The sequence below is a fragment of the Ovis canadensis genome, chromosome 7, assembly GCF_042477335.2.
Source record: "Ovis canadensis isolate MfBH-ARS-UI-01 breed Bighorn chromosome 7, ARS-UI_OviCan_v2, whole genome shotgun sequence".
NCBI lineage: Eukaryota > Metazoa > Chordata > Mammalia > Artiodactyla > Bovidae > Ovis > Ovis canadensis.
In genome coordinates, this window is record NC_091251.1 from 55,802,448 (window position 1) to 55,826,831 (window position 24,384).

General features: G+C 51.3%; 1 protein-coding gene and 1 long non-coding RNA gene across 10 annotated transcripts in view; one reads left to right on the top strand and one right to left on the bottom strand.

Annotated features, from left to right (window-relative positions):
- Window positions 1-15,864, bottom strand: part of LOC138443578 (uncharacterized) — a 32,344-nt gene extending 16,480 nt beyond the window's left edge. The window contains exon 1 of one of the 2 annotated variants that reach the window (XR_011258210.1): window positions 15,651-15,864. This is a non-coding gene — a long non-coding RNA (uncharacterized lncRNA). The remainder of the gene's footprint in view (window positions 1-15,650) is intronic. The other variant, XR_011258209.1, reaches the window with a different exon arrangement.
- The window catches only part of RBPMS2 (RNA binding protein, mRNA processing factor 2), a 39,728-nt gene continuing 29,380 nt past the window's right edge, over window positions 14,037-24,384 (top strand). For 2 of the 8 annotated variants that reach the window (XM_069596189.1, XM_069596191.1), the window contains exon 1: window positions 14,037-14,078. Coding sequence is in view for 2 of the 8 variants with exons in the window: in XM_069596188.1 (XP_069452289.1) it covers window positions 15,642-15,734 (93 nt within the window). In the remaining 6 variants the exon portion in view is untranslated. Of the gene's footprint in view, window positions 14,347-14,819; window positions 15,735-15,951; window positions 16,508-24,384 lie in introns of those variants that run through there. The other 6 variants (XM_069596194.1, XM_069596188.1, XM_069596187.1 and 3 more) reach the window with 6 other exon arrangements.

Here is a 24,384-nt window from a genome sequence, read left to right on the forward strand (position 1 = left end):
CCAAGCCATTCCACTCCTAGGTATTTCTGTAAAAGACATCAAAGCACAAAGTCATATAGAGACATATCTGAAAGCCCAAAGCAGCTTTTTAAAACACATTTTTTGTAACTCTCTCATTTATTTATTTTGGGCTCTGCTGGGTCTGCGTTGCCGCTCGGGCTTTTCTCTACTTGCGGCGAGCAGGGCTACTCTCCAGCTGCAGTACTCGGCTTCTCATCGCGGGGGCTTCCCTTGTTTTGTAGCATGAGCTCCAGGGCACATGGGCTCAGTAGCTGGGCTCCCAGGCTCCAGAGCGCAGGCTCGATAGTCGTGGTGCACGGGTGGCATGCGGGGTCTTCCTGGATCATGGGCTGAACCCGTGTCTCCTGCGTTGGCAGGCAGATTCTTTACCACTGAGCCACTGGGGAAGCCCCCATAGCAGCTTTATTTGTTAACAGCCAAAACATTGCAAACAACCCAAATGTTCAGCAAGAGGTGAATGGTAAATAGACTGTTGTACAGTCATGAAATTGATTACTACTCAGCAACAAAAATGAACCTATTAAGTTATACAACAATATGGATGAATCTCAAAGTAATTATGCTGACTGAAGGAAGACAAAAGTGTATACATCGTATGCCTCCATTTACATAAGATTCTGGAAAATGCAAACTAATCCATAGTGACTGAAAGCAGCTCAGTGGTTCCCTAGGGTGTGGGTCTGGGAGGAGCTGAAAGGCTTAAGAAGGGGTGGGGGGAGGAAACCTGCGGGTGATATATGTTCATTATCTTGAATGTGATAATGGTTTCACAGATGTATACCTATGGCAAAGCTGATCAAATTGCACACTTTACAAGCATGCGTGCTCAGTCCTGTCCAACCCTTTAACTCCAGGCTCCAAGCCATGGGGCTGCAAAAAGTCCAACACAACTGAAGAACTAACACTTTCACTTTTTCTCCCCTTTATTACAAGGTGGATTCTTAACCACGGGACCACCAGGGAAGTTCCCTATCAAGTTTTCAAGAGTTAAGTTTAATTGCCAGGTTTGTAAGGCCTGAAGGTGAAGAGCAAGGAATCTGAGGTGAGAGACTCTTGGGTTCCAGCCCAGCCTGCTTTCTTGCTCCATGATCTTGGGACCGCTTCTGAGCCTCCCTGAACTGTAGCTTCCCCATCTGGAAGATAGACAGTCATTCCAACCTCATGAGCTAAAATGTTGCAAAGGGAGATGGTTCTGGTAGAGATGGACAGGCTCAGGCCCAACCACATTTACTCCATCTAGCCCTGAACTGAGACTAATTTACTTCAAAACACTGATAAACAAACAGACACATAAATACATAATTACTTAACTTTGCTGCTGCTGCTAAGTCTGCTAAGTCTGTGCGACCCCATAGACGGCAGCCCACCAGGCTCCCCTGTCCCTGGGATTCTCCAGGCGAGAACACTGGAGTGGGTTGCCATTTCCTTCTCCAATGCAGGAAAGTGAAGTCATTCAGTCGTGTCCGACTCTTCGAGACCCCATGGACTGCAGCCCACCAGGCTCCTCCGTCCACGGGATTTTCCAGGCAAGAGTATTGGAGTGGGTTGCCATTGCCTTCTCCTTGACAGGTGGTTAAATCTTTTTGATGCCTGCTTAAGTTTATGTATTTGTCTGGAATGTTCTTCCAGGAAATCCATGTGTGAGCCTCAGTGAGCCCCCAGACCCCCACACAGTGGGTGTGTGTGCTGTGCTAAGCCACTTCGGTCGTGTCTGACTCTTGGCGACCCTATGGACTGTAGCCCACCAGCCTCCTACATGCATGGGATTTCCCAGGCAAGAACACTGGAGTGGGTCACCATTTCCTTCTCCAGGTGATCTTCTCAACCCAGGGATCAAACCCCGGTCTCCTACAATGCAGGCAGATTCTTTACTGACAGGGGAAGAGGGTTGAATGGAGCTAAACCTCCTGCTTTCTGAGTCTTTCACATGCTAAAGCACTCTGTGAAGCTCCTAGAGACTGTCTGGGGTGGGAGGAGAGCAATGGAGACTCCCACACTCTCTTTTGAAATCACCTACTGACATCTCCCCTCTGAGAAGGTGGCCACTGCCTGCCATTCACTGTGGGCAGTCTCTTCCCTAATCTCTTCCCTGCTCCAGCCTCCCATTTCCAACTGCCTGAGAGACAAATATCCTACCACATCTGACTTTCTTCTGTGTCCTGCCACCGGTGTTCTCTGCCCAGGCCCCCTGTGTCATTGTCCCCCACCATCTCCCTCCTACAAAGCTCAGGAAGGCCCAGTACTTGGTCCTTTCTCCACCCCTAAAGCCCTGCTGTCGTCACCCCCGATGGCCCGTGGTCTAGCTCCACCAGGCAGGGCCTCAGCCACTTGTGGACCCAATGCACCTTTCTTTGCTCCTGAGAGGTCTTCTCTGTTCATCTGACACTCCAGGCCTTGCACATGCTGAGTTTTCCACACCCATGTCCTTCCCTCTGGGATTCCCTGTTGGCTCAGATGGTAAAGAATCTGCCAGTGAAGGCCAGTGTGACTGGAGCACATGAGGTGGCACAGGTGCCCAGGGCTAATCACTTAGGGCCCTGGAGACAGAGTGAAGTCATCCTGCAAAGCCATAAGGTCAGCTTATGTGGTCAAGAGTGGTAAAGAATCTGCCTGCAATGCAGGAGACCTAGATTAGATCCCTGGATCAGGAAGATCTACTGGAGAAGGAAATGGCAACCCACTTCACTGTTCTTGCCTGAAGAATCCCATGGACAAAGAAGCCTAGCGTTCTGCCAGGAATGCCCACAACTACCCATCATCAGGGTCCACTGCAGTGCTGGGCATCCAGGGAGTCCAGCGGCCTTCCCAGCTGACCCAGCTGAAGGCTGCAAGTGGCCTCTTGCTCCCACAAAGGGGAGCAAGAATAGTTCTTTGTACTTGAGGCTGTTTCATCACTGGTGGGGTCCAATGCACTTTTTATTTTTGAAGTTTAGTTGATGTATAATATTACATAATTTCCAGGTGTACAACATAGTGGTTCACAACTTTCTAATGTGGTCTTTGGTATGCAGTAGGTGTTCAGAAATGTCTACAGCTGGAAAGAATGAGGCTAATCCAATGTCTTTGTTTTACACTGGAGGCACAGAGTTGTGCTCGACCCACCACTGCCACCAGGAGTTGGACTTAGGGGGTCTCCCCCAAGGTCCTGCCCCAAGCTAGGCTTTTCTTGCCATTGACTTTGGGAAGGAACTCATCCAGGGGCCAAGTAGGCCACATTTGGGTGGGGGGGTGGCGGTGGCAGGTAGACAACCATCTAGAGCTCACACTACAGACGCCGGCAGAGAGACTGTGTGGCTTCTCGTCAGCCAGCCCCTTGACCACTGTCCCAGACTGTGCTGTCCACCCCCAGAAGTCCCTGGTCCCCACTCCACCTCTCAGAGCCCTCCCCCTGACCTTCCCCCAACTGGTCACTATCTGAGGCAGAAGAGGCCTTAGGAATTATCCATCCAGAGGTCCCAAAAGGTCTCAGAGGTCCTTAATCACCCACTAACTGTGTGTACAACTCTGTGTCTGAGTGTGTATAAATTTCTGGAGCAAACATCCAGAGATACCAGCTGAGACTTAAAGGGCATCCAAGACTCAAATGAGACAAAAAACAATGATTTGTTGAGCCTCTCATTATAAAAGTGTTAATATACTTAAGGCTCTTAACAACTGTGTGCTCCGTTGCTCAAACATGCCCAACTCTTTGGGACTCCATGGACTGTAGCCCATCAGGCTCCTCTGTCCGTGGGGTTCTCCAGGCAAGAATAGTGAAGTAGGTTGCCATTTCCTTCTCCAGTGGACCTTCCTGACCCAGGAATCAAACCTAGCTCTCCTGCGTTGCAGGCAGATTCTTCACCACTCTTACCAGCTGACCTTATGGCATTGCAGGATGACTTCACTCTGTCTCCAGGGCCCTAAGTGATTAGCCCTGGGCACCTGTGCCACCTCATGTGCTCCAGTCACACTGGCCTTCTTCTCGTCTGTCAAATACACAAATCTTCTTTCTACCTTAGGAGCTTGTGATGGTTCACCTGGCCCTTTCCTATCATTCAGGTCCCAACTCAGATATCACCACCCAATCGAGAGTCTGGACCCAGGGCTTCCCTGGTGGTCCAGTGGTTAGGAATCTCCCTTGCAATGCAAGGGACGAGGGTTCGATCCCTGGTCTAGGAAGATCCCACATGCAGAACAACTAAGCCCCTGGCCCACAACTACTGAGCCCACATGCTCCAAAGCCTGAAAACCACAACTAGAGAGTCCACAGGCCGCAACGTGGAATGAAGATCATGTGTGTGGCAACCAAGGACTGATGCAGCCAAGTAAATAAATATTGAAAAAAAATCTTGGACCCAAGTCACTGTTTATCCTTACAGGGCTCTTACCACCGTGTGAAATACTTTTCTCAGTTGCCCCCGGTGTAAAACTATGTAAGGCAGAATGTGAGGGCTAGATGAGAAGGCCCTAACCTTTTCGTTTGAACATTTCATGTTTTGAAAGCATTTGCAAGGGGCCTGCCATTCGTAGGTTTGGGGGGGAATAGGTTATATTCGGGGCTTCCCTGGTGGCTTAGATGGTAAAGAATCTGCCTGCCATTCGGGAGACCTGGGTTTGGTCCCTGGGTCAGGCAGATTCCCTGGAGAAGAAAATGGCAACCCACTCTAGTATTCTTGCCTGGAGAATCCCATGGACAGAGGAGCCTGGCAGGCTACAGTCCATGGGGTCACAAAGAGTCAGACACGACTGAGCGACTAAAACTTTTCATTTTCACAGGTATATTTGACTATGAGCCTCAATCCCAGCCTAGGCCCTAGGCACTGGTGGGGAAGTCTCTACTAAGGGATGAGAGAAGGAAGAGGCGGAGCAGTAGGAGGAGGGGAGACCCAGGATCAGGCAAGCAGGGGTGGCCCTCAGGGACAGGGAGGAAGTGCCTGCAAAAGGGAGGCAGACAAAGAAGAAGGAGCAGCTCCACCAGAGGCATGGGTTTGCAGTTAAGGAGAGGGCTTCTTTCAGGTTTTAACCAATTAGCTTCAGAGTTGTCAGAAATTTGTGTAACAAGTATGCAAGGAAAAATTAAAATGTACATAGTCTTTGACCCAGCAATTCCACTTGTAGGAATTTCTCCACAGATACAGGCATGTGTGAAATGACTCATGTACAAGGCAATTCACAGCCACCTTGTTTAAAACAGCAAAAGACTGGAAACAATCTAAATGTCCATCAGGATTTCCTTGGTGGTCCAGTGGTTAAGAATCCACTGCCAACGCAGCGGGTACAGGTCTGATCCCTGGTTGGGAGACTAAGACCCCATGTGCTGTGCTGCAACTAAGCCCATGTGCCACAACTTCTGAACCTGCACTCTAGAGCCTGCGAGCCGCAACTAATGCAGCCCATGTGCCCGAGAGTCTGCTCTCTGCAACGAGAAGCCACCACAATGAGAAACCTGCACACCACAGCTAGAGAGGAGCCCCCGCTCACCACAACCAGAGAATGCCTGCATGCAGCAGTGAAGACCCAGCATGGCCGAAGATAAATTTAAAAACTAATCAACGTCCACCAGAAGTGGACAGGCTTGACATATCAGGGTACATCTACAACATGGAACAGTACAGGGACGTTAAATACAACACAGAAAGTCTGCGAAGTGCTGACGTTGAATAACCTCCAAGATCTCTGCCAAGTGAAAGAAACAACGTACAGGACAATATATACAGGGTGCTACCATTTATATGAAAAACTAAACACACAAATGTTTATAAATGCTCAGGACATCTCTGGAACTTGTACCAGTTGCTAAGGGATGGGGTTGGGGGTTAACGTTCAATATTCTTTTTATTAAAAAAAATATATATATATTCTTTTTATAAAATTGAGGTAAAATTCACATAACATGAATCATTTTAAGCATTTACAAGTATACAATTCAGTATATTCCCACTGTTGTTCAACCATCACCTGGATCTAGTTCCACATTTTCATCACCCCAGAAAGATACTCCTGTACCCAGCAGCAGTCACTTTCCATCTCCTTTCCTGGTAATCACAAGCCTGCCTTCTGTCTCCAAGGATTTGCCTATTCTGGGTATTTCATAAAGATGGGAATCAAATAATACGTGAACATTTATGTCTGGCTTTTTTCACTTCGTGTGCTTTTTGCGGTTTATCCATGTCCCTACTGTCTGTGGATTTTTATATTCCATCATATGGACGTAGCACTTTTTATTTATCCACTCATCTGTGGATGGACATTCAGGTTCCCATTCCTGGCTCATGCGAATAGTGCTGTTATCAACAGTCATATATAGGTTTTTTGTGTGAATTCTTGTTTTCAGCTCTTTTGGGGTACATATCCAGGTGTGGAATTGCTGGGTCAATTGGTAGTTCCATGCTTAATTTTTAAAAAAGCCTTTACATTTCATTTATTTAATTTTTATTTCTTTCTGGCGGCGCTAGGTCTACGCTGCTGCACTAGTTTTCCTGAACTTGTGTCCCCCGCATTGTCAGATGGACTCTTAACCACTGGACCACCAGGGAAGTCCCATGCTTAACTTTTTTAAGAACTGCAAATTGTTTTCATTGTTCTTTTGCACTGGAGGGAGGGATAAATTGGTAGATTGGGATTGACATACACATACTACTATATACAGTTGTTGTTTGGTCACTAAGCCATGTCTGATTCTTTTGCTACCCCGTGGACTGTAGCCCACCAGGCTCCTCTGGCCATGGGATTTCCCAGGCAAGAACACTGGAGTGGGCTGCCATTTCCTGCTCCAGGGGATCTTCCCAACTCAGGGATTGAACTCCCGTCTCCTGCACTGCAGGCAGATTCTTGACTGCTGAGCCACGAGGGGAGCCTATATATAGAATAGATAACTAATAAGAACATGCTGAATAGCACAGGGAATTCTATTCAATACTCTGTAATGACCTATCTGGGAAGAGAATCTGAAGAAGAGTGGCTAGGGGACCTTCCTGTGGTTCAGTGGTAAGGACTTGGTGCTTCCACGGCAAGGGGCATAGGTTTGATCCCTATTTGGGAAACTAAGATCCTGCACGCCACTCAGCATGGTCAAAAAAAAGAAGAAAATAGGAGAGTGGTATATGATATGTATAACTGACTCACTTTGCTGTACATCAGAAACTAACACAACATTGTAAACCAACTATACTCTAATTAAAAAAAAGGAGTTATTTTGAGTATAAAAAATTATTTTGCACCTTGTGAATTTTAAACTAGGAATATCATGTGTAAATATCATCTCTTCCCAAGAAAAAGAAAAAAAAATGAAGGTGGACATTCATGGAAAAGTAAAAAATATACAATAAATGTCAGAGTTTATGGTTAGATAAGAAATTAGCAAATATCCATCTAGATAACTCCTGGAAGAACACTGCATTTTGGACTTGGCCCTCAATTCAGGTTTAACTCCTTTGTTCCGTTCTAGTTCTAGGAGTTGAGTATAGGGAGTCCTGGGTCCAAACCTCAGTCCTGTCAGTTACAGCTGTGCATTGTTGTACAGGTTAGTTAATCTCTCTGCATCTCAAAGGTAAAATAAAGAAAAGTCATCTCCTCAGCCAGCTATGAGAGGTGAATGAACTCAGGAGTGTATTATGCTCAGCCCTGTGCCTGGCACATGGTTGACAGCCTAGGTTGGCAGCTTTATACTAGTAGGGTGTGTTCTCTGCAGTCTTTTTCACATAAATTTCTCTGGTTCCCAACATGCTCAAGGTACTCCTGGAGGCCTGGACTTGCTCAGGAGAGCCCTTGTTCCATAATATTTCACCACCCCTAAAGCCACACAGTCCAGAAAAGGGGCTAGCCAGGTGTGAGTATACAGGAACCAGAATCAGATGCTGGGAAAGGGGCCTGCTGTCTGTAAGGACAGGGCAGGGAGCATGGCTTGCTCTAAGGAGCTTTGGAGCCCAGGGCCAAATGCTAGGAGGAGATGGGTGGAGACACAGGGGGCACTGATTTGGGTTTAAATGGAGGAACAACTTAAACTTTCTTTTTTTTTGGTCATACCACGTGGCATATGGGATCTTAGTTCCCTCACCAGGGATCAAACCTGGACCCCTTGAACTGGTAGCATGGAGTCCTAACCACTGGACCACCAGGGAATTCCAACAACTTAAACTTTATTTATTTATGGCTGTGCTGGATCTTTGTTGCTCCTCGGGCTTTATCTCTAGTTGCGGCAAGCAGGGGCCACATTCTAGCTGCGGGGCTTGGGCTGCTCATTGCAGTGGCTTCTCTTGTTGTGGAGCACAGGTTCTAGACCGAGTGGGCTTCAGCAGTTGCAGAATGTGGGATCTTCCCAGACCAGGGATCGAACTGTCTGCTGCACTGGCAGGCTGATTCTTCACCACTGAGCCACCAGAGAAGCCCCCAACAATTTAAACGTTTAACTGACAGGACATATGCCAAGCACTGTGTTAAACACTGTTGTGCAATTCCGCAAAAGGTATCCCCATTTCACAGATGAGGAAATTGAGGCTCAGAGTCCTTAGTCATTTTACCCAAATTTACAAAAACAAGGTGAAGCAGGTTTAAATCCAGGCCTGTCTCAGCCTAGAATATAGAAACTTAGCCTCTGTGCTAAGAGGTCATTGGCCAAGTATTGAACAAATGTTAATTATCACTAATCATTATCTGATACAAATACAGCTACAAGTAGAACTGGAGTTGCAGCAATGGAATGAGCAGCTGCGGGTAGGTGTGGAGTTGCCTCTCCCCAAATTCAGGCAGAGGCTGGATTGGCTTCTGTGTCTGATGCAGGGGGTTGGATTCTGGTACTGGGGTTCTAGCTGTTGGGGTCCAAGGAGATTCCCAAGGTATGCCTCCAGAGATGTTGATGTAGTTGTTTTCAGATGGGCCCTAGGAATCTGTCTTTTTCAAAAGGTGATTCTGGTCTGCAGCCAAGTGTGAGGTCCACTGGCTTGGATTGACCTCTAGGGCCCCTTCTAACACCGAGTCTGTGATCTACATGCCCTAATGCCCACCTCGGAGGAAGCACTCTTGTGGGTTAGACCTTGCCCTCACCCCAAGCTGCCTTCTTAAGCCCCTAAGGCCTTAAACAGAATGACCACACCTGCACCGTGCCTTCAGAGCAATTAGCTTTTTGGAAGGCAAAGGAGACTGCCAAGATGGAGACCACAGGGGCCTGGCTGCCACCTTCAGTGGTGAGGGTACAACCAGTCCATCTTCTCTCGTTGTCCTGCTCTACCTCACTCCATACAGAGCCCTGATCACCAAAACATTGCCGTTTGCCCCACTGGACCCTGGTTAAGTGCAACCATTCCTACTTTCAGCCCCGGGTCTTTCTTGGAAACTCTGCCCAGTGGGGCCAGCTTACTGTGCATGCCTGGCAATTGTGCAGTATCTCTGGTCTGAGGGGCTGTATCCTCTCCCAGGCTCTGGGAGGCCAACATCTCAAGCAGGGAAACAGACCAGAGAGCCATTCTCGATGACCTTTGGCTCCCTGGGAAGGACTCAAAACCAGTAAAAGTTTAGCAAGTGCCATTTAATCGTTGCCAGAACTTAAAATTCATTAAAAAGAAAAAAACAAAACCCACATAGACCTTCTGGGGAATAAAAGATCATTTGAGGACTCAGTTCAAAAAGATCTTTGATTAGTTTTATTTTTTCTTAGAAAATTTTCAAGCCACCTGTTTGTAAAATTCAATAATACATGTGAAATGAACTCAGGACTTGGTCTGTGACCTCAAGTGAGTTGATTTCAGGTGCTGAACTTCAATTTCCCCATCTGCAAAGGCCACTGGCCCAGTGGTGGGGTAGGAAGTGGCAGTGGGGCAGGTGTTTTGAATGCTGAGAGGGAGGTATAAGTTGGGAGCCCCCAGAGTCCAGGCCAGAAACCTCTGGCCTGCCAGACACCCTCTTTTGGGTTTCTGATCATTGGTTTTAAATCTTCTGCTTCCATTTCAGGTTTCTGGTATCCCATTCTTTCTCCCACATTGGGAGAGGGGAAATGCAGTCATTGACATGTGAGTATAAAAATACTTCTCTCAGAGCTCTTTCCATGGAAACCCAAGCCTTTCATTCATTCAATATTATTTACTGAACTTGAGCCAGGCACGGAGGATTCAAAGATGCATAAAGACACCATCTCTGACCCGAGGGTCTTCCCCTAATTCTCAGCCATGTGGAGACAGAGGAAATAATATCTTTGGGGAAGGGGCATTGACGGGGAGACACTGCCTTTTGGGAAGACTTAAGTGAAGTTCATGGTTCTATTCCTTTGCTGATTTTATAATCAACCCTCCTGTGGCCCTAGTCTTCTTTTTAAAAATATTTATGTATTTATCTTTATTTGGCTGTGCCAGGTCTTATTTGTGGCATGCAGGATCTTTAGTTGTGGCATGCAAACTCTTGGTTGCCACATATGGGATCTAGTTCTCTGGGCAGGCATTGAACCCAGGCCCCCTGCTTTGGGAGCACAGAGTCTTAGCCACTGGACCACCAGGAAAGTCACTGCTCTAGAGCTTTGAGGACATCTAAGAATTCTGAGAGCCAGGATCTCAGTAAATACATACAAAAACCTGGGTAACTTATGAGAACCTGAAAGGCATCTCTAGTTTTATGATAAAACAAACCCTGAGAGAGATTAAACTACCTGCCCATGGTCACACAGGTTGCCATAGTCACCTGGACTCAAACCCAGATTTGAGTCTGGCACAGCTGTTTTGGAAATACTGTTTGCTTTGGATTTGAACCTGGGAATTTTGTAATTATGTGGTCTGGAGTAAGGAGGGCAAGAGGAGAGGAGACAGCTCAGGAACTTTGGGCTAAAATGACCCAATCTCTAATCTTGACCTGTTACCACTCTGACCTTGACCTTCGAACTAGAAGCAGGGCCACAGGCAATAATTACAATCTCCAAGAGCTTACTATGAATTCTCATATAACACATCTCTGGAGTTGTGCACTAGTATCCCCATTTTAGAGATGAACTGAGAAGCTCACAACACAGGAGGCAATGGCACCTCACTCCAGTACTCTTGCCTGGAAAATCCCATGGGCGGAGGAGCCTGGTGGGCTGCTGTCTATGGGGTCGCAGCAGCAGATAAGCTCACAACAGGGCTGTTTCATGCCTTCCCCACCATCCATGCCATCCAGCAGTAGCTAGGCAAGTTCCCCTAGTTCTCCTGAGTCTGTTTTCTAATTTATTACCAGGACAGCAAGAATTATTCAGAAGGCATTTACCTGCTTGGGGCAGGAAGGAGTAGGTACTTTATAAATGCCAGCAGCCCGAAACCTCTTGCACTTAAGTGCAGCTTAACTCTCCTGTGCCAAGAAAATACACCTCAGATATACACCAGCCTTTGGGCCTCAATGTCACTCTCTCTACCTGCCTTCTTGTTGCTCAGACTTTCTTGACAGTGGGGGAACTGGGGTTAGAAAGCAGACCTGCCCTGAGGTAGTCAGGCACACCCTTAGGATGCTGGGTCCCAGGGTAGCATTTCTTAGGAGTGAAACCATTTGACTCTTTCCCTTACCCTAAGAACAAACATCAAAGGATAATGTATGTACAGGAAATCAAAGAGAAAGGACCACAGGCACCAGATAACCCAGAAGCCCCAGGAATGACTCACTGAACACCTGCAAATGCCCACCACTCACCAAGCTCTTTACTGGAGGCTAGGGGTCTGCAGAGGTAGAGTGCTAAGGCTGTATTCACCAGCAGGGTTTGTGGACACAGTTCAGAGTCAGATTTTCCCGTCTGGTAGGTGAACTGCAAGACAAGGCATTCCCCAGCTCAAGAGAACATAGAGAAGGCACTCTGAGAGCATTCTAGAAGGGGAGTAGGTGTCTGGGAAGGAGGTAGTTCCAGGCAAAAGGAATAGAAATGTGAGAAGCTCAGAGGTGACATGGAGCCTGGCACTGGGGGTGGTGGCAGAAGAACCTGTAGAAGCAGCTAGAGGTTGGGTTACTAGGTTACAGTTGGGGGAGACAGATGAAAGTTTCTACCTGCCAAGTGATCTGCCATTTCTACATCCTGAACTCTTCTCTCTCCAGCCCTACTTGTATCAACCCCAGGTCAGCATGGATGGGTAGTCGTGCCGTCCTGGGTGGGACCTTTGCATTTATATGATATCCAGTTCCCTTCGGGGTCAGATATTCTCCCATTCCTAGGGTAGTGAAGGGTAGAGAGAGGGACATTCCTTGGCAGTTCAGTGGTTAGGACTCTGCACTTTCCCTGCTGAGGGTGTGGGTTTCATCCCTGTTTAAGGAACTAAGATTCCAAAAGCAGCCGTGGTGCAGCGTGGCAGTGGGGTGGGGGTGGGGGGTGGCGTGGTGGGAGGGCCGGGGAGGACAAAGACAATGGATGCCTTCAAAGTGCTTAGGGCTGGTCACATATAGGAAGTTTTCTGAGGCATTAAGCATCCTTATGTAAGATGTTTCTTATGAAGGCAAAAAAGAAAAAATAATGCAAATGCCTAACAACAAGAGATAAGTTGAATTACAGCACATCTAATGGGGGTTAAGCAATCATTAAAATTTATGACTCAAGAACTTAAAAAGAAATGTTCATGATAGATTTAAGAAAAAAAAGGAGTATTTAAATTGTTTGGCAATTTTGTTTTTTAAAATATGCACAGACAAAAAGACTAGGAGGAAATATTAATAATCTTGCTCTCTACATGGTAGATTATTCTCTAAACTATTTTATAATCTTCCAGCTATTCAACAATAAGCATGGATTGCTATATCATCAGAATAGCAATAAATATCAGTTTCATGTTAGGAAAAATATGGTGATGGGGGTCAACTGTGGATCCTGCATTATTTGTCATCTCTTTGGATTTCAGCTTCCTTGTCTATAAAAGGTAGACCTGAGGGACAAGTTGAGAAATCTTTCCTCTTTGAAAAATTCAAACTAACTTCTAGAGGATGCCAGAGTTTTGAAAATGGGCCAGCCTCCCTCTCTTGGAACAAGGAGGGCTGACTTCACATCTTAAGGGGAGGGAGGACTTGCATTGACATGGAGAGAGGGCCGGGAGGGGATGGATGGTAAAGGAGGAAGAACATTGCTGGGCCAAAATTGGAGAGATACCTACTGGGAAGATCTACACTAGGGAAAGGAGCAGAGGCTGGGGGAAAGGGCCAAACTGCAGACAAGCCTATGAAGGATGGTCAGAATACCTGGGGGTTCATGGGTTGCTTCTGTCTGGAGGCGCCAGAGGCTGGATGTACCTAGAAAACTCTGGGTAAAGTGAAGCTCCATCACTCTTGGCAATGCCCGATTCCTATAGGAAGCAGTTTCCCTCATGCCTACGTGCTAAGTCCCTTTGGTTGTGTCCAACTCTTTGCAGCCCCATGTAGCCGGCCAGACTCCTTTGCCCATGAAATCTTCCAAGCAAGAATACTGGAGTGGGTTGTCATTTTCTCCTTCAGGGGATCTTTCCACCCCAGGGATCGAAGAAAGTCTGCATTGGCGGGTGGATTCTTTGACACTAGCATCACCTGGGAAGCCCCAGTTTTGCTCATAGTAGGACCTAAACAATGTGTTGGCAGTGGAGGTGGTGGGAAACCAGGGTGGGTACTCCTGACCTTGCCACAGCAGGCAGTGGTTGCTTAACAATTACCTACTAAATAAGTATCATTGGGAAAGATATTGCGTATCTATAGACCTCAATTTATAGTACTCATCTGTGAAATGGCAGGTTAGGAAAGATTATAACTTGTTGGGGAGATTAAACACTGCATACTTCCATACTCCATCCTCCCATAGGATACTGCCGTCTCTATTTAGAAGTAGGCACATTGAAGCTCTGAAGGGCTGAGTCACTTGTCCCAGGTCTGGGATCCTAACTGGTTCATGACTGCAGAAGTAGCTTTTCCCACTCCACCGACGCGGTGTGTCGCTTCCAGCCTTAAAATACAGGTGCCACTCGAGGTTTGGCAGGGAAAGTCTGAACAGGCACCAAGTGCAAAGCGATAGAGCACTCCCGGAGACGCCTGATTCTGGGCGGGGTCCCGCAGGACTTCCCTCCTCTCCTGGCAGAGCCTTTTCCAGTCTCGACCGAGCCTCTGGCCGGGACGCCCCGGAGGTCGAGGTGGGGACAGGGGCGCTGGGGAGGAGTTGCTGCTCCAATCCTGGAGCAGCTCCGAGGGGCTCCAGGTTGCTGCGCTTCAAGCGCGACCCGGCGTGGGCTCGGGTTTTCACAAGGTGGCGTCAGGGGCCGGCCGCGGTCGGCGCGGGTTTCCAAAAGTCTGAAGGAAAACCCAACCGGGGGCCGCGCCCTTGATACCCGCGGAGGGGGAAGTCACCGCACCCGTGCCCAAGCCTCGGGCTCTGAAGAGGAGGGAAAAAGATGTGCAAGCGTGGGTTTGTGTGTGACGGGTGTGTGTGTGTGTTGGGTGGTATTTAAGCCGAGGGAGGCGAGGACCCTAAAGCTGGGAGTGGGGCGCACGAATGAAACCTTTTCGGTCCTTCGAGGTACCGACCCACCCCGCCGCCTCCAGCGGCTAATAACTGGATCCCCGAGACTCGTCTCCCAGCCCAGAGTCCTAGTCGGTGACTGCCGGCGGGAGGGGAGTTTGCGGTCTAAGTCCCACCCTCTGGGCTGGAAGCCTGAGGCCAGAGAGGGGAAGTGGTTTCCTCAAGGTCACGCAGCAGACTGCGCCTAGCCCGGGCCGAAGCCCAGGTATCAGCCCCGCCTGGGCCATGAGCCCCAGAACCTGGCCCTCCACAAGTCCGACGCTGGGAGGGAGGCAGGAGAGGGCGGACGGGGGCTGGCTGGCTGGATGGGGGAGCTGGGGGGAGGTGAGAGCGCGCCGGACACCCATAACCCCAGGTCAGAGTTCAAAGCGGAGACTCCTTCCTGAAGCGGACGACCCTGGAGTCCCGCCTCGGGCGCCCCCTCGCGTGGGGCCGCCGGGCTGAAGACGACGAGGGGGCGAGGGAGCGTGGGGCGCTTGGCACCCAGTCCCACCTCCGGCGGGCTGGGACGGCGCGGTGCGCGCGGTCCCTTTAAGAAAGTTCTCTGGGTGAGTTCACCCAAGTTTAAAAACTCGTGGTGGAGACGGGAAAGGGGGAAGGGAGAGGGAGAGAAAGGACGCGGGAGAGAGGGGAAAAGCCCCGCCGCAGACTGGCGCGCCGCAGCCCCGGCCGGGGCGAGCCCGCAGCGCGCGGCGGGGATTGGCTGCGCGTTCCCTCGGAGACCGCGGCGAGGGCGGGGGAGGGGGCTGGCCGGGCCCCAGCTGAGGCCGGTTCCGGCCCCCGGCCCCCGCCCCCCGCCGCCTCCCGGCGCCCGCCCCCTCCCCCGGCGCCCGCCCCGCGCCCCGCCGCCGCCGCCGCCGCCGCCGCCGCCGCCGCCGCCGCCGCGGGCGCACTCGCCGGTCGCATTGAAAAGGCGGAGGCGGCGGCCGCTCCGGCTCCGCTCCGGCTCCCGGTGCCTCCCCACGCCGCACCCCCTCCCCGCCTCCCGCACCCGCCAAACTTGATGTGACCCCCCGACCCGACGCGGCGGCTGCCCCTCTCACCGCCACCCCGCCCCGCACCCCCCGAGCGCACTGCTCACCGCGCCCTCCCCACCTCCTCGCCGGGGCCGGGCGCCGCGCTAGCCCTCCGCGCTCCCTTCCCCTCGCCACTCCCGCCCCACCCCACCCCCCGCACCATGAGCAACCTGAAGCCGGACGGCGAGCACAGCAGCGGCGCGGGCACCGGCACCGGCGCGGGCACGGGCTCCGGCGGTACCCTGGAGGAGGAGGTGGGTCTGCGCCCCGGGACTGGTCCGGTGAAGTGCACGCGGAGGGGGGCGGGGGACGGGGCGCGCGCGGCCCCCCGCGCGGTCTGGCAGCGGCTCCCGGCGCCTTCCCGCCGCTGCCCTTCGGCCGGGGAGGAGCAGCCGGTGTCCGGCGGGCGGGGGCGTGCGGCCTGGACTACCCCGCCGGTTGGGCATTGTCTCCCCGCCCTCCCGGGCTAGGGGCGGGTAGCGCGCCGGCCGCCGTCCGTGCGTCCCGCGGTGGGCGAGCTGAGCCGCGTCCGCCCCGCGCCGGCTGCACGCGCGTCCCTCGTTCTCCGCACTCCGCCCGGCTCGCTGTCCTCTTGCGAGGCGCTCCTCCCGCATGGCCGGGACTCCCGCCTCGGCTGAGAGAAACAGCGGGATTAGCACGGCGGGCGGGCGGCACCCTCGCTCCCTTGCACTTTCCACCCTGACCCTTCCTCGTGACCTTGGAGGCCTGGGCCAGCTGCGCGGTACCTTGGTTCACTAGAGTTGTACTCATGGCGGGATAGACGGGCTTTCTTCACGGCCCCAGATGTCAACTGACTGATTTGAGAAGGAGTTGCCTAAAGACTCTCAGTCCCTGGTTCTCCTCTGTCGGATTTTGCCCTGGCAGCCAAGCCAGGACCCCAAAGCTGGCCCCGGTGGGATTCTACAAGGAATGTTCACCGTCCATGTGCTAGGAGGAGGGTGTCTGAAGGCTTCGTGGAATCACCAGCAGCTGGGTGGTTAATTGGATGTGGCAAAACCGGGAAGCTGTGTGTATTCGGGGTGGAGGGGTGGGTGTGTGGATATAGCCTTAAGGCTATCATTGAATGGAGACCAGAAGCTTGGCCAGCGGAGACAAAACTGTTGTGGAAAGGAGGCAGGCTTCGCTGCTCTTTCTGTCTCTGGAGGGGCCTCTGCTGTGTCACTGTAGGGCCAGGAGACCCTTCCTGCCATGTCCGGCAGGCTCTTGCCCAGGAAACCAAGGGCCAGTTATCCACCCTGAGCTCCCTTCCCTTTGGTCTGGGGGAGAAACCGCAGAGCCTCTGGTGGGGGTTGGCGGTGCTGCCTGCTGCCCATCCGGTGATGCCGGCCTCCGTGCTATAGGTTTGGTGCAGAATGGCGGCACTGGCCAGGCTGGGCCGGGCTCCTTACTGTGGGAGGGGTGGAGGGAGGGTCACTGGGCTAGCTCCCACTCTTAGCAATTCAGAGGCCTGGTGCCAGCCCCAGTCCACCAATGGCATGACATCTTGAGAATCTAGGTCTAGATCCCGCTTTCTGTGGGGAAGGAAAGGTGGAATACATAACCCTTCACTACACCAGAGGGTCTGACATCTGTCCCCGAGTGTGGTGTGGGCTGGGGTTCTTTTGGCTCCTAAAGGCCTTGTCTGTCTTGGACTTTGATGCTGACAATCTCTTGGCATTGAGGACCCCATCCTGACCTTATCTGGTTGTTTAGAGTCTCCCCTGAGAGTTGGGGGAGGGTGACAGGGTTGCTGTGTGTGTGTGGAGTCTCTACTGAAATTGTCCATCTCCTGTGAAGCTGGACATGGACCCAGAACCACTTCTGCTGGAGGGTTGACTTCAGCAAGGATTTTACCCTACCTGAGACCCTCAGACCCACCCGTTTGAAGTGGGAAGGGTGAACCATGTGGCCAGTCTAAAATCTTGGAGAAATTTGAGGTACTTGTCACTTTTTTCTGAGTAGCTTTTCTGAGAGAGGGCAGAAGTGGAATTTCTCTCCTTGTGGGCAGAGGTGGGCTACAGCCCTGTAGTGCTTCAGGGAATCAGTGCAGTCGGTGCTGGGGAGGGAGCATGGGCTCTTGCTACTACAGAGGTCTAAAACCAAGGGCCGCCGTGGTCTCTTGGAGCCCCACATCTGCTCTGGTCACATAAGCACTAGAGTCGGCCCTTTTTCCAAAAACTCTTCAGCCAGGGTTCCATCTTAGATTGGTGGTTTGAGCAGGAACTGGACATATTCTCTTCAGCCTAGATGCCCTCTAGGTAGGCAGTTCTGCAACCCCGAAGAGCCACCGTTGGAGAAATCCACCTTAGCAGAGGTGGTTCCTCTCAGGGCTGACCTAGGCTGGCTCTTCCCGGTTGGCTATTGGACATTAGCTAAAGCAAACCTAGGAAGGCGAGGAATATGTGGCTAAGTGGGTGGATGTTAGACCTGGAGGAATGGGAGAGGCCATCCAAGAAGAGGGAATAGTGCATATGAAAGTAGGGGTGGACTGTGGAACCACGTGGCTTATTTGGGTGACTGCGGGGCATTTGTTATGTTGAAGTGATGCTGGGGGCCACATTATGAACAGCCTGAGATCATGCAGGCCTGGGAGGAAGGCATTTTTCTGTCACTTGGGAAGGAGATGGGTTAGAAAATCAAGTGTCCTTTTCAGTCTAGAGGCTATACTCTCCCCCGGGTGTGTCTTGGCTGGTGCCTGAGCTCCAGGAGGTGCGGATGTAACATCGCACAAGAACGCAGCTCAGGTTGGGTTTGCCTCTGATGCTGCCCAGACCCAGACCCATGCATTGTCTTGGCTTCGTGATTCTTGAGGGATGGCTGGATAGTTTCTGGGGAAAGATATATTTGGTTTGAAAGTATATTCTATTTTGAAAACGGAGACTTCACTTTCATAAGACAAGGTAGTATTAAGTTACAGTAATTACTCATTGAGGACCCCCTGTGAGGAGTGGGGTATTTGGAATCTTGGAGTAGGGGTGAAGTTCAAGTTTCTAAAAGTTAAAGTTTTAAGCCAGCTTAACGGTAAGTTATAGAAAGGCAGGGTTAATGGTGGCTAAGGGAGCTACAGCTTGACCTAAGGGTCTTGCCCCCTCTGTGTTCTCCATCCCCATTTTTGTCCTTTGCATCCACTAAAGTTGGGTCAAAATTGCTTGCTGCAGGTCTGGTACCCCAGGGTCCATCGTGTGTCCTCTAGGGGTCTCTGAAGAACCAGTTTGGTCCCTAGCCTCTGTCAGGATGGGTCAAGGTTAGCTCTCAAATGAGCAAAGGAATTTTAGGGTCAAGTGTGTGATTTGGGCACTGCGCCCTTTCTTTTCTCTGCCACCAAAAATATTTGCCAGGATCTGGGACATCTTGGTGCTCTGTCTGAAGACTTTCTAGGGGATAAGGGGAGGGAAGCATCTATGCTTCTGGGCTTTTACCTGGAAACAGGACCTGAGCAGGTCAATCCAGACAGGTTCTGGTAGATCAGACTCCCCTCTGCCCTGGGGATTGCTGGGATGTGTCTCCTCTGTTCAGATAACCTAATGGAGAGACTGAACTATTTGCAGTACTGTCGACCCATATCTAGTCTTTATAACAGGTGTTGTTTTGAGCATTTGACCATTTTAACTCATCTCACTCTCATAACAGCGCTGTGCTGTACTTATTTTATTACCATGTTATAAATGAGGAAGCTGAGACAGAGGTTGAATAGCTTTCATGTAGCTCGTGAATGGTTGATTTGGGATTTGAACCCAGAGTTTGCTCTTAACACACTCTGCTGGCTCTTCTGTTCTATGTTGGGGTTTGGATGAGGCTTGAGGGGGAGAGGGGAGAGGATCTGCATCTTGGGCTCTGTAGGGCTGAGCTTTAGATGATGACAGGGTCCCAGATAGAAGCCCAGGGCTGGCTCCAGACTAGTTCTCTTTGAGTTGGTCACATCCTGAAAGTGGGTGGTGGGAGCTGTCAGCCCCTGCGGGAGGAGCAGTTTATGACAGATGATGTTTAGAATTGTTATTGTGTGGTGATAAAAACCAGATCAGGTGAATTCTCTACAGACAGTACATCCCCCTTGTAGCCTGTGCTGGGGCTGACCGCCTTCACCTCCCAACCCCTTGATTCTCTATTGCTTTGGGCATCTTAACTTAAAAAAAAAAAAAGGTACTTCAAGTAACTCCAAAGTGACTGCCTTTCATTTGGGAGGCCTTTTTCTTGGGTCTCTGTAAGTGGCCAGCCTGACTGGTTCACTGCAGTAAGAACAAGCTTCTAAGTGTCATTCAATGTTTGGACATTCTGATTTCTCATCTCCATTTCTGGGGTGGAGCAGAGCAGAGGAGGCTGGCCAGCACTGTGAGCGGAGACAGGACAGGAACCGTGGGATGTTCTGTTCTGCTCTCACACTCTCCACCCGTGTGTTGTCATTCAGTCACTGAGCTGTGTCCAACTCTGCAACCCCATGGACTGCAGCACGCCAGGCTCCCCTGTCCTTCACTAGCTCCCAGAGTTTGCTCAAACTCATGTCCGTTGAGTCGGTGATGCCATCCAGCCATCTCATCCTCTGTCGTCTCCTTCTCCTCCTGCCCTCAATCTTTCACGACATCCGGGTCTTTTTTCCGATGAGTTGGCTCTTTGCATCACGTGGTCAAAGTATTGGCACTTCAGCTTCAGCATCAGTCCTTCCAGTGAATGTTTAGCGTTAATCTCCTTTAGGATTGACTGGTTTGATCTCCTTGCTGTCCAAGGGACTCTCGGGAGTCTTCTCCAGCACCATAGTTTGAAAGTGTCAATTCTTCAGCACTCAGCTTGCTCTATTTCCACCCATTTATCACACTGGTTCTCCAGAGAGTCCTAAAGGCAGGGGAGAGGTGACCTCCCACCTGCCCTGAGGGCTGAGCTCCTGGTCCAAGGCCGCCTATCTCGCGTTACCAAGAGCTCAGCTAGAGTGTTGGGTTCTGGCCGTACCTCGGGGCCCCCAGCCTCTGCTCGGCCGTTGATTCTGGGCAGCAGCAGCATTTGGTAACTTGTCAGTTTCTCTGCCATCCCCTAACCATGGCTACCTCAGAGGGGACTTCACACCCCAGGCACAGTGTGAGGACCCGGGCAGAGCCCATCTCCTATACTTCAGAGACCACGCTGCTGTGAGGTGGGAACTGCAGACAGCCCCAGAGCTTCCTGTGCTGAACCCTGTCTACTGCCTGCCCAGGGACCAGTGTGACCTCCCCAGTTTCAGCTTCTTTCCCTATTCCATCCTTGGATGGAAAGAATAAGGTTACCTGTGAGGTATATCAAGGCTAGACAGGTGGCAGGATCGCTGAGTCCTCCATTCCTGAAGAGTCTGCTGGTGGATCCATTCATGTTGGGTGCCTCCAGAGTATAGCAGGGGCTGGGTGTAGTCAGAGGGTCTGCCTTGGCCCATCGGTCATTTACAGCCATTTAGAGCCAACTGAAGACAGGCCGTTGATTGTGAAGTCATCACGGCTGCCTATATAGTTCTGACCAAGCCTAGCACCCTCAAGGAGAAGGGGCAGGGCCTGACCTGAACCATGCCACGCCATGAGTGTCCTGGAGTCTCTACCTCCTCTTTGCGGTTAGCCACTCTCCTTCCCAAGTGAGTGATTTGTTTGTTTGGACTTTGGGGTTTTAATTGGGAAAGATCGGGAGAAGTTTTTGGAATGGGACCTGAACCTAGGTTGGGGAGCGTTTGCTGCTCTCACAGCTGTGAAGAGCTTCCTCCCAGGCTGGTCCCTGTTCTGATGTGCAGCTGCAGCTGTATACGGGCACGACTTAGGATGGAGGGGTCCTACTGTGCTGGAGACAGGGCCGCTCCAAGCTAGAACACAGGTTCCATCCCTGAACAGAAACTCTCTCCCGACAGGAGCATCCCTTTAGGAAACTCACCAGACTTCACCTGCCTCAGTCGGGTGGTGTACAGATGTGAAGGGCTTGGCGCTCTGGGTTCAGGAGCACGGTGTCACGTTCAGTGGATTAATGTTACATGGTTTAAGGGTTGGAGGTACTGATTTTGGAGCTAGGGGAAGGGCATGGGATTGCCCTAGGACAACTCCTTGAATCTGTGGGATGATGTGTAGTGGTGGTGATACCTGTAACCTTTCCCAGCCACAGGGTCAGGCAGTAGACCCTGCCTGGTATTGGCTGACCACACGGACAGGGTGGGTGGATGGTACAGTGGGGGAAGGAAGCCATGCCCGGAATCTTGGTGCTGGAGGCCCTGTGAGCCTGTCTTTCTGAACTGCCTCTGAAAGCATGGTCCTGTCTCTCAGTCTGGAACCAGATGGAAAGCAGGCCTGGCCCCTACCTCCAGCCAGCCTGGGAGCACGGAGTCTGCATAGCACAATTCATGCTGCTTGGTTGGGTTCCCTAATGAGGTGTAGAACAGGGCTCACAGCAGCTGTGACCAGGTGTGTTCCCATGATGTGGAGCCTTCCGTTCTTGGGGCTAGAAATAGCTTGGACTATAAGGTCCATCACTCCATGGGAAATAGATGGGGAAACAGTGTCAGACTTTATTTTGGGGGTCTCCAAAATCACTGCAGATGGTGACTGCAGCCATGAAATTAAAAGACTCTTACTCCTTGGACGAAAAGTTATGACCAACCTAGATAGCATATTGGAAAGCAGAGACATTACTTTGCCAACAAAGGTCCGTCTAGTCAAGGCTATGGTTTTTCCAGTGGTCATGTATGGATGCGAGAGTTGGACTGTGAAGAAGGCTGAGCACCAAAGAATTGATGCGTTTGAACTGTGGCGTTGGAGAAGACTCTTGAGAGTCCCTTGGACTGCAAGGAGATCCAACCAGTCCATTCTGAAGGAGATCAGCCCTGGGATTTCTTTGGAAGGAATGATGCTAAAGCTGAAACTCCAGTACTTTGGCCACCTCATGTGAAGAGTTGACTCATTGGAAAAGACTGATGCTGGGAGGGATTGGGGGCAGGAGGAGAAAGGGATGACAGAGGATGAGATGGCTGGATGGCATCACAGACTCGATGGACGTAAGTCTGAGTGAACTCTGGGAGTTGGTGATGGACAGGGAGGCCTGGCGTGCTGCGATTCATGAGGTTGCAAACAGTTGGACATGACTGGGCGACTGAACTGAATTGATAAGGTCCAAAGCTGTATTTAGGCCATCTTAGTTCCTCCCGCCCTAACTTCCCAGATGACTTGGACTTGACCCCCAGCTTGGCCAATGGCTGGCCAGGCACCTAATTCCTGAGCTGGTTTCCTCATCTGTGAAATGGGTCTGTATCACTCTGCCTGTTACATCAGAGGCCCTTCAGGCTCACACTCCCATGGTAGCTGTGAAAGAAGTGGAAATTACAAAGTGCTGCCCAAAGTAGGGCCTTAGAGTCAGGCCCTGATTCATGTGATTTGGGGCCAGAATTGTCAGAGGAAGGCTCAGGACTGTGGAACAGCTCCCAAGCCTGGACTTCTCCCCACCAGGTCGGACTGTGGTAACTTTGGAGGTGTCTTAGATGGGGCCTGCTGGAGGGAAGCCGGGCAGTGTCCTAGCAGGGAGCTGAGCAGCCCAGAGCTCCCTGGAGGACACAGGAGGCCTGGGGTTCTGGGAGCGTGTGTGTTTGTATCTGTTTGCTCTGCTGTCTGGCTGTATCTGCTTGCTCTTTTCCCCGTGTCCTTGTTCAGCCCTTATAAGTCCTGGGTCTGCGGGCCATGTCACCACATTCCATCCACCTCTCGTCAAGTGGCCCCACTGAGAGGGACTTATTTCCCCTGGGAGGGGTAAGAGTGACCTACCAGTGCCAAGGCTAAGCACAGGACCCAGGCAGAACCAAGCCCCACCCCACCCCCCTACACATGTATACAGAAGAAAAGGCCCAGGCCCCTGAGATCCCTGCAGGGGTACGGTGCCGGCTCTGAGGTTTCCATTTGGCAGCTGCAATATTGCCCCAGCAGAGAGACCCCGCTGAAACCCCCAGGGCCTGGCTTCCAGCATCCTGCTTTCTCACCCTCTCAACCTCTGTCCCCTTCTTTCCTCCTTTCCTTGCTGTCTTGTGGGCAAAAAGAAAGATGTAGGAGGCCTGAGCCCATGGAGGACAGTGCCTGAGCATCACTCAGAGACTCCATCACATTCTCCCCCTCCCCTGGTTTCTTAGGTCAGAGTGTGAAGGGCCCTGCCTCTAGCCCACCCTTCCTCTCTATTGCTGAGGCAGTGGTGAAGGCCTTGAAGCCACTTGCCTGGCCTCAGGGCTGGGACTTCAATCAGGCTCTTTGATAGTTGGCTTGAGGCACTTTTTCTTTTGTTTCGGTGTCAGCTCTATTGGCCGAGCAGGAAGCTGAGCCTGAGTCCTGTGTCTTGGTTCTCAATGGTTCTTTTCCCCTTGGAGAAGCCAGAGCTGACTTGGGCGGGATGATGGGCAGTGGATGTTTGCAGCAGGAAAACTGCAAGCTTTATGTAATGCAGTCTGAAGCTCATAAACTGTCCTGGGCTTCTGTTTGGACTCGGGTCTTCCTGAGGCCGTGAGGGTCCCTGCTCTACTCTTAGCCCCTTCCCCACTGCACACAGCTGCTCCCACTCAGCTGCTGAGAACTGGCAGTCTGTCAGCCTTCCCTTTGACCTCCGTATATAATTCACTGTTTAAGACTAACCATGGATCCTCCAGTGGAACCCCCGTGCTCCCCCAGGCATCACTCTGCCCTCTTAGCTCAGACGCTGAAGGTCACTTGTTCTGGACACCTAAGGCTGACCCCCACTGGGGTCTGAGTGGGTTGGTGGTGTGAGATCAAGGTCTGCCAAAGAGCCTTGACTTGTGAGCTGGGCACCTGGGGACACTGGGGTACTTCTGACGTGCTCAGTGACTTGGAGCAACTCCCTGAACCTCAGCTAAAAATAAGGTTTCTCCCAGCTCAGATATTCTGCATTTGGGTTGCTGGAGAGGGCTGGGAGTTGGGG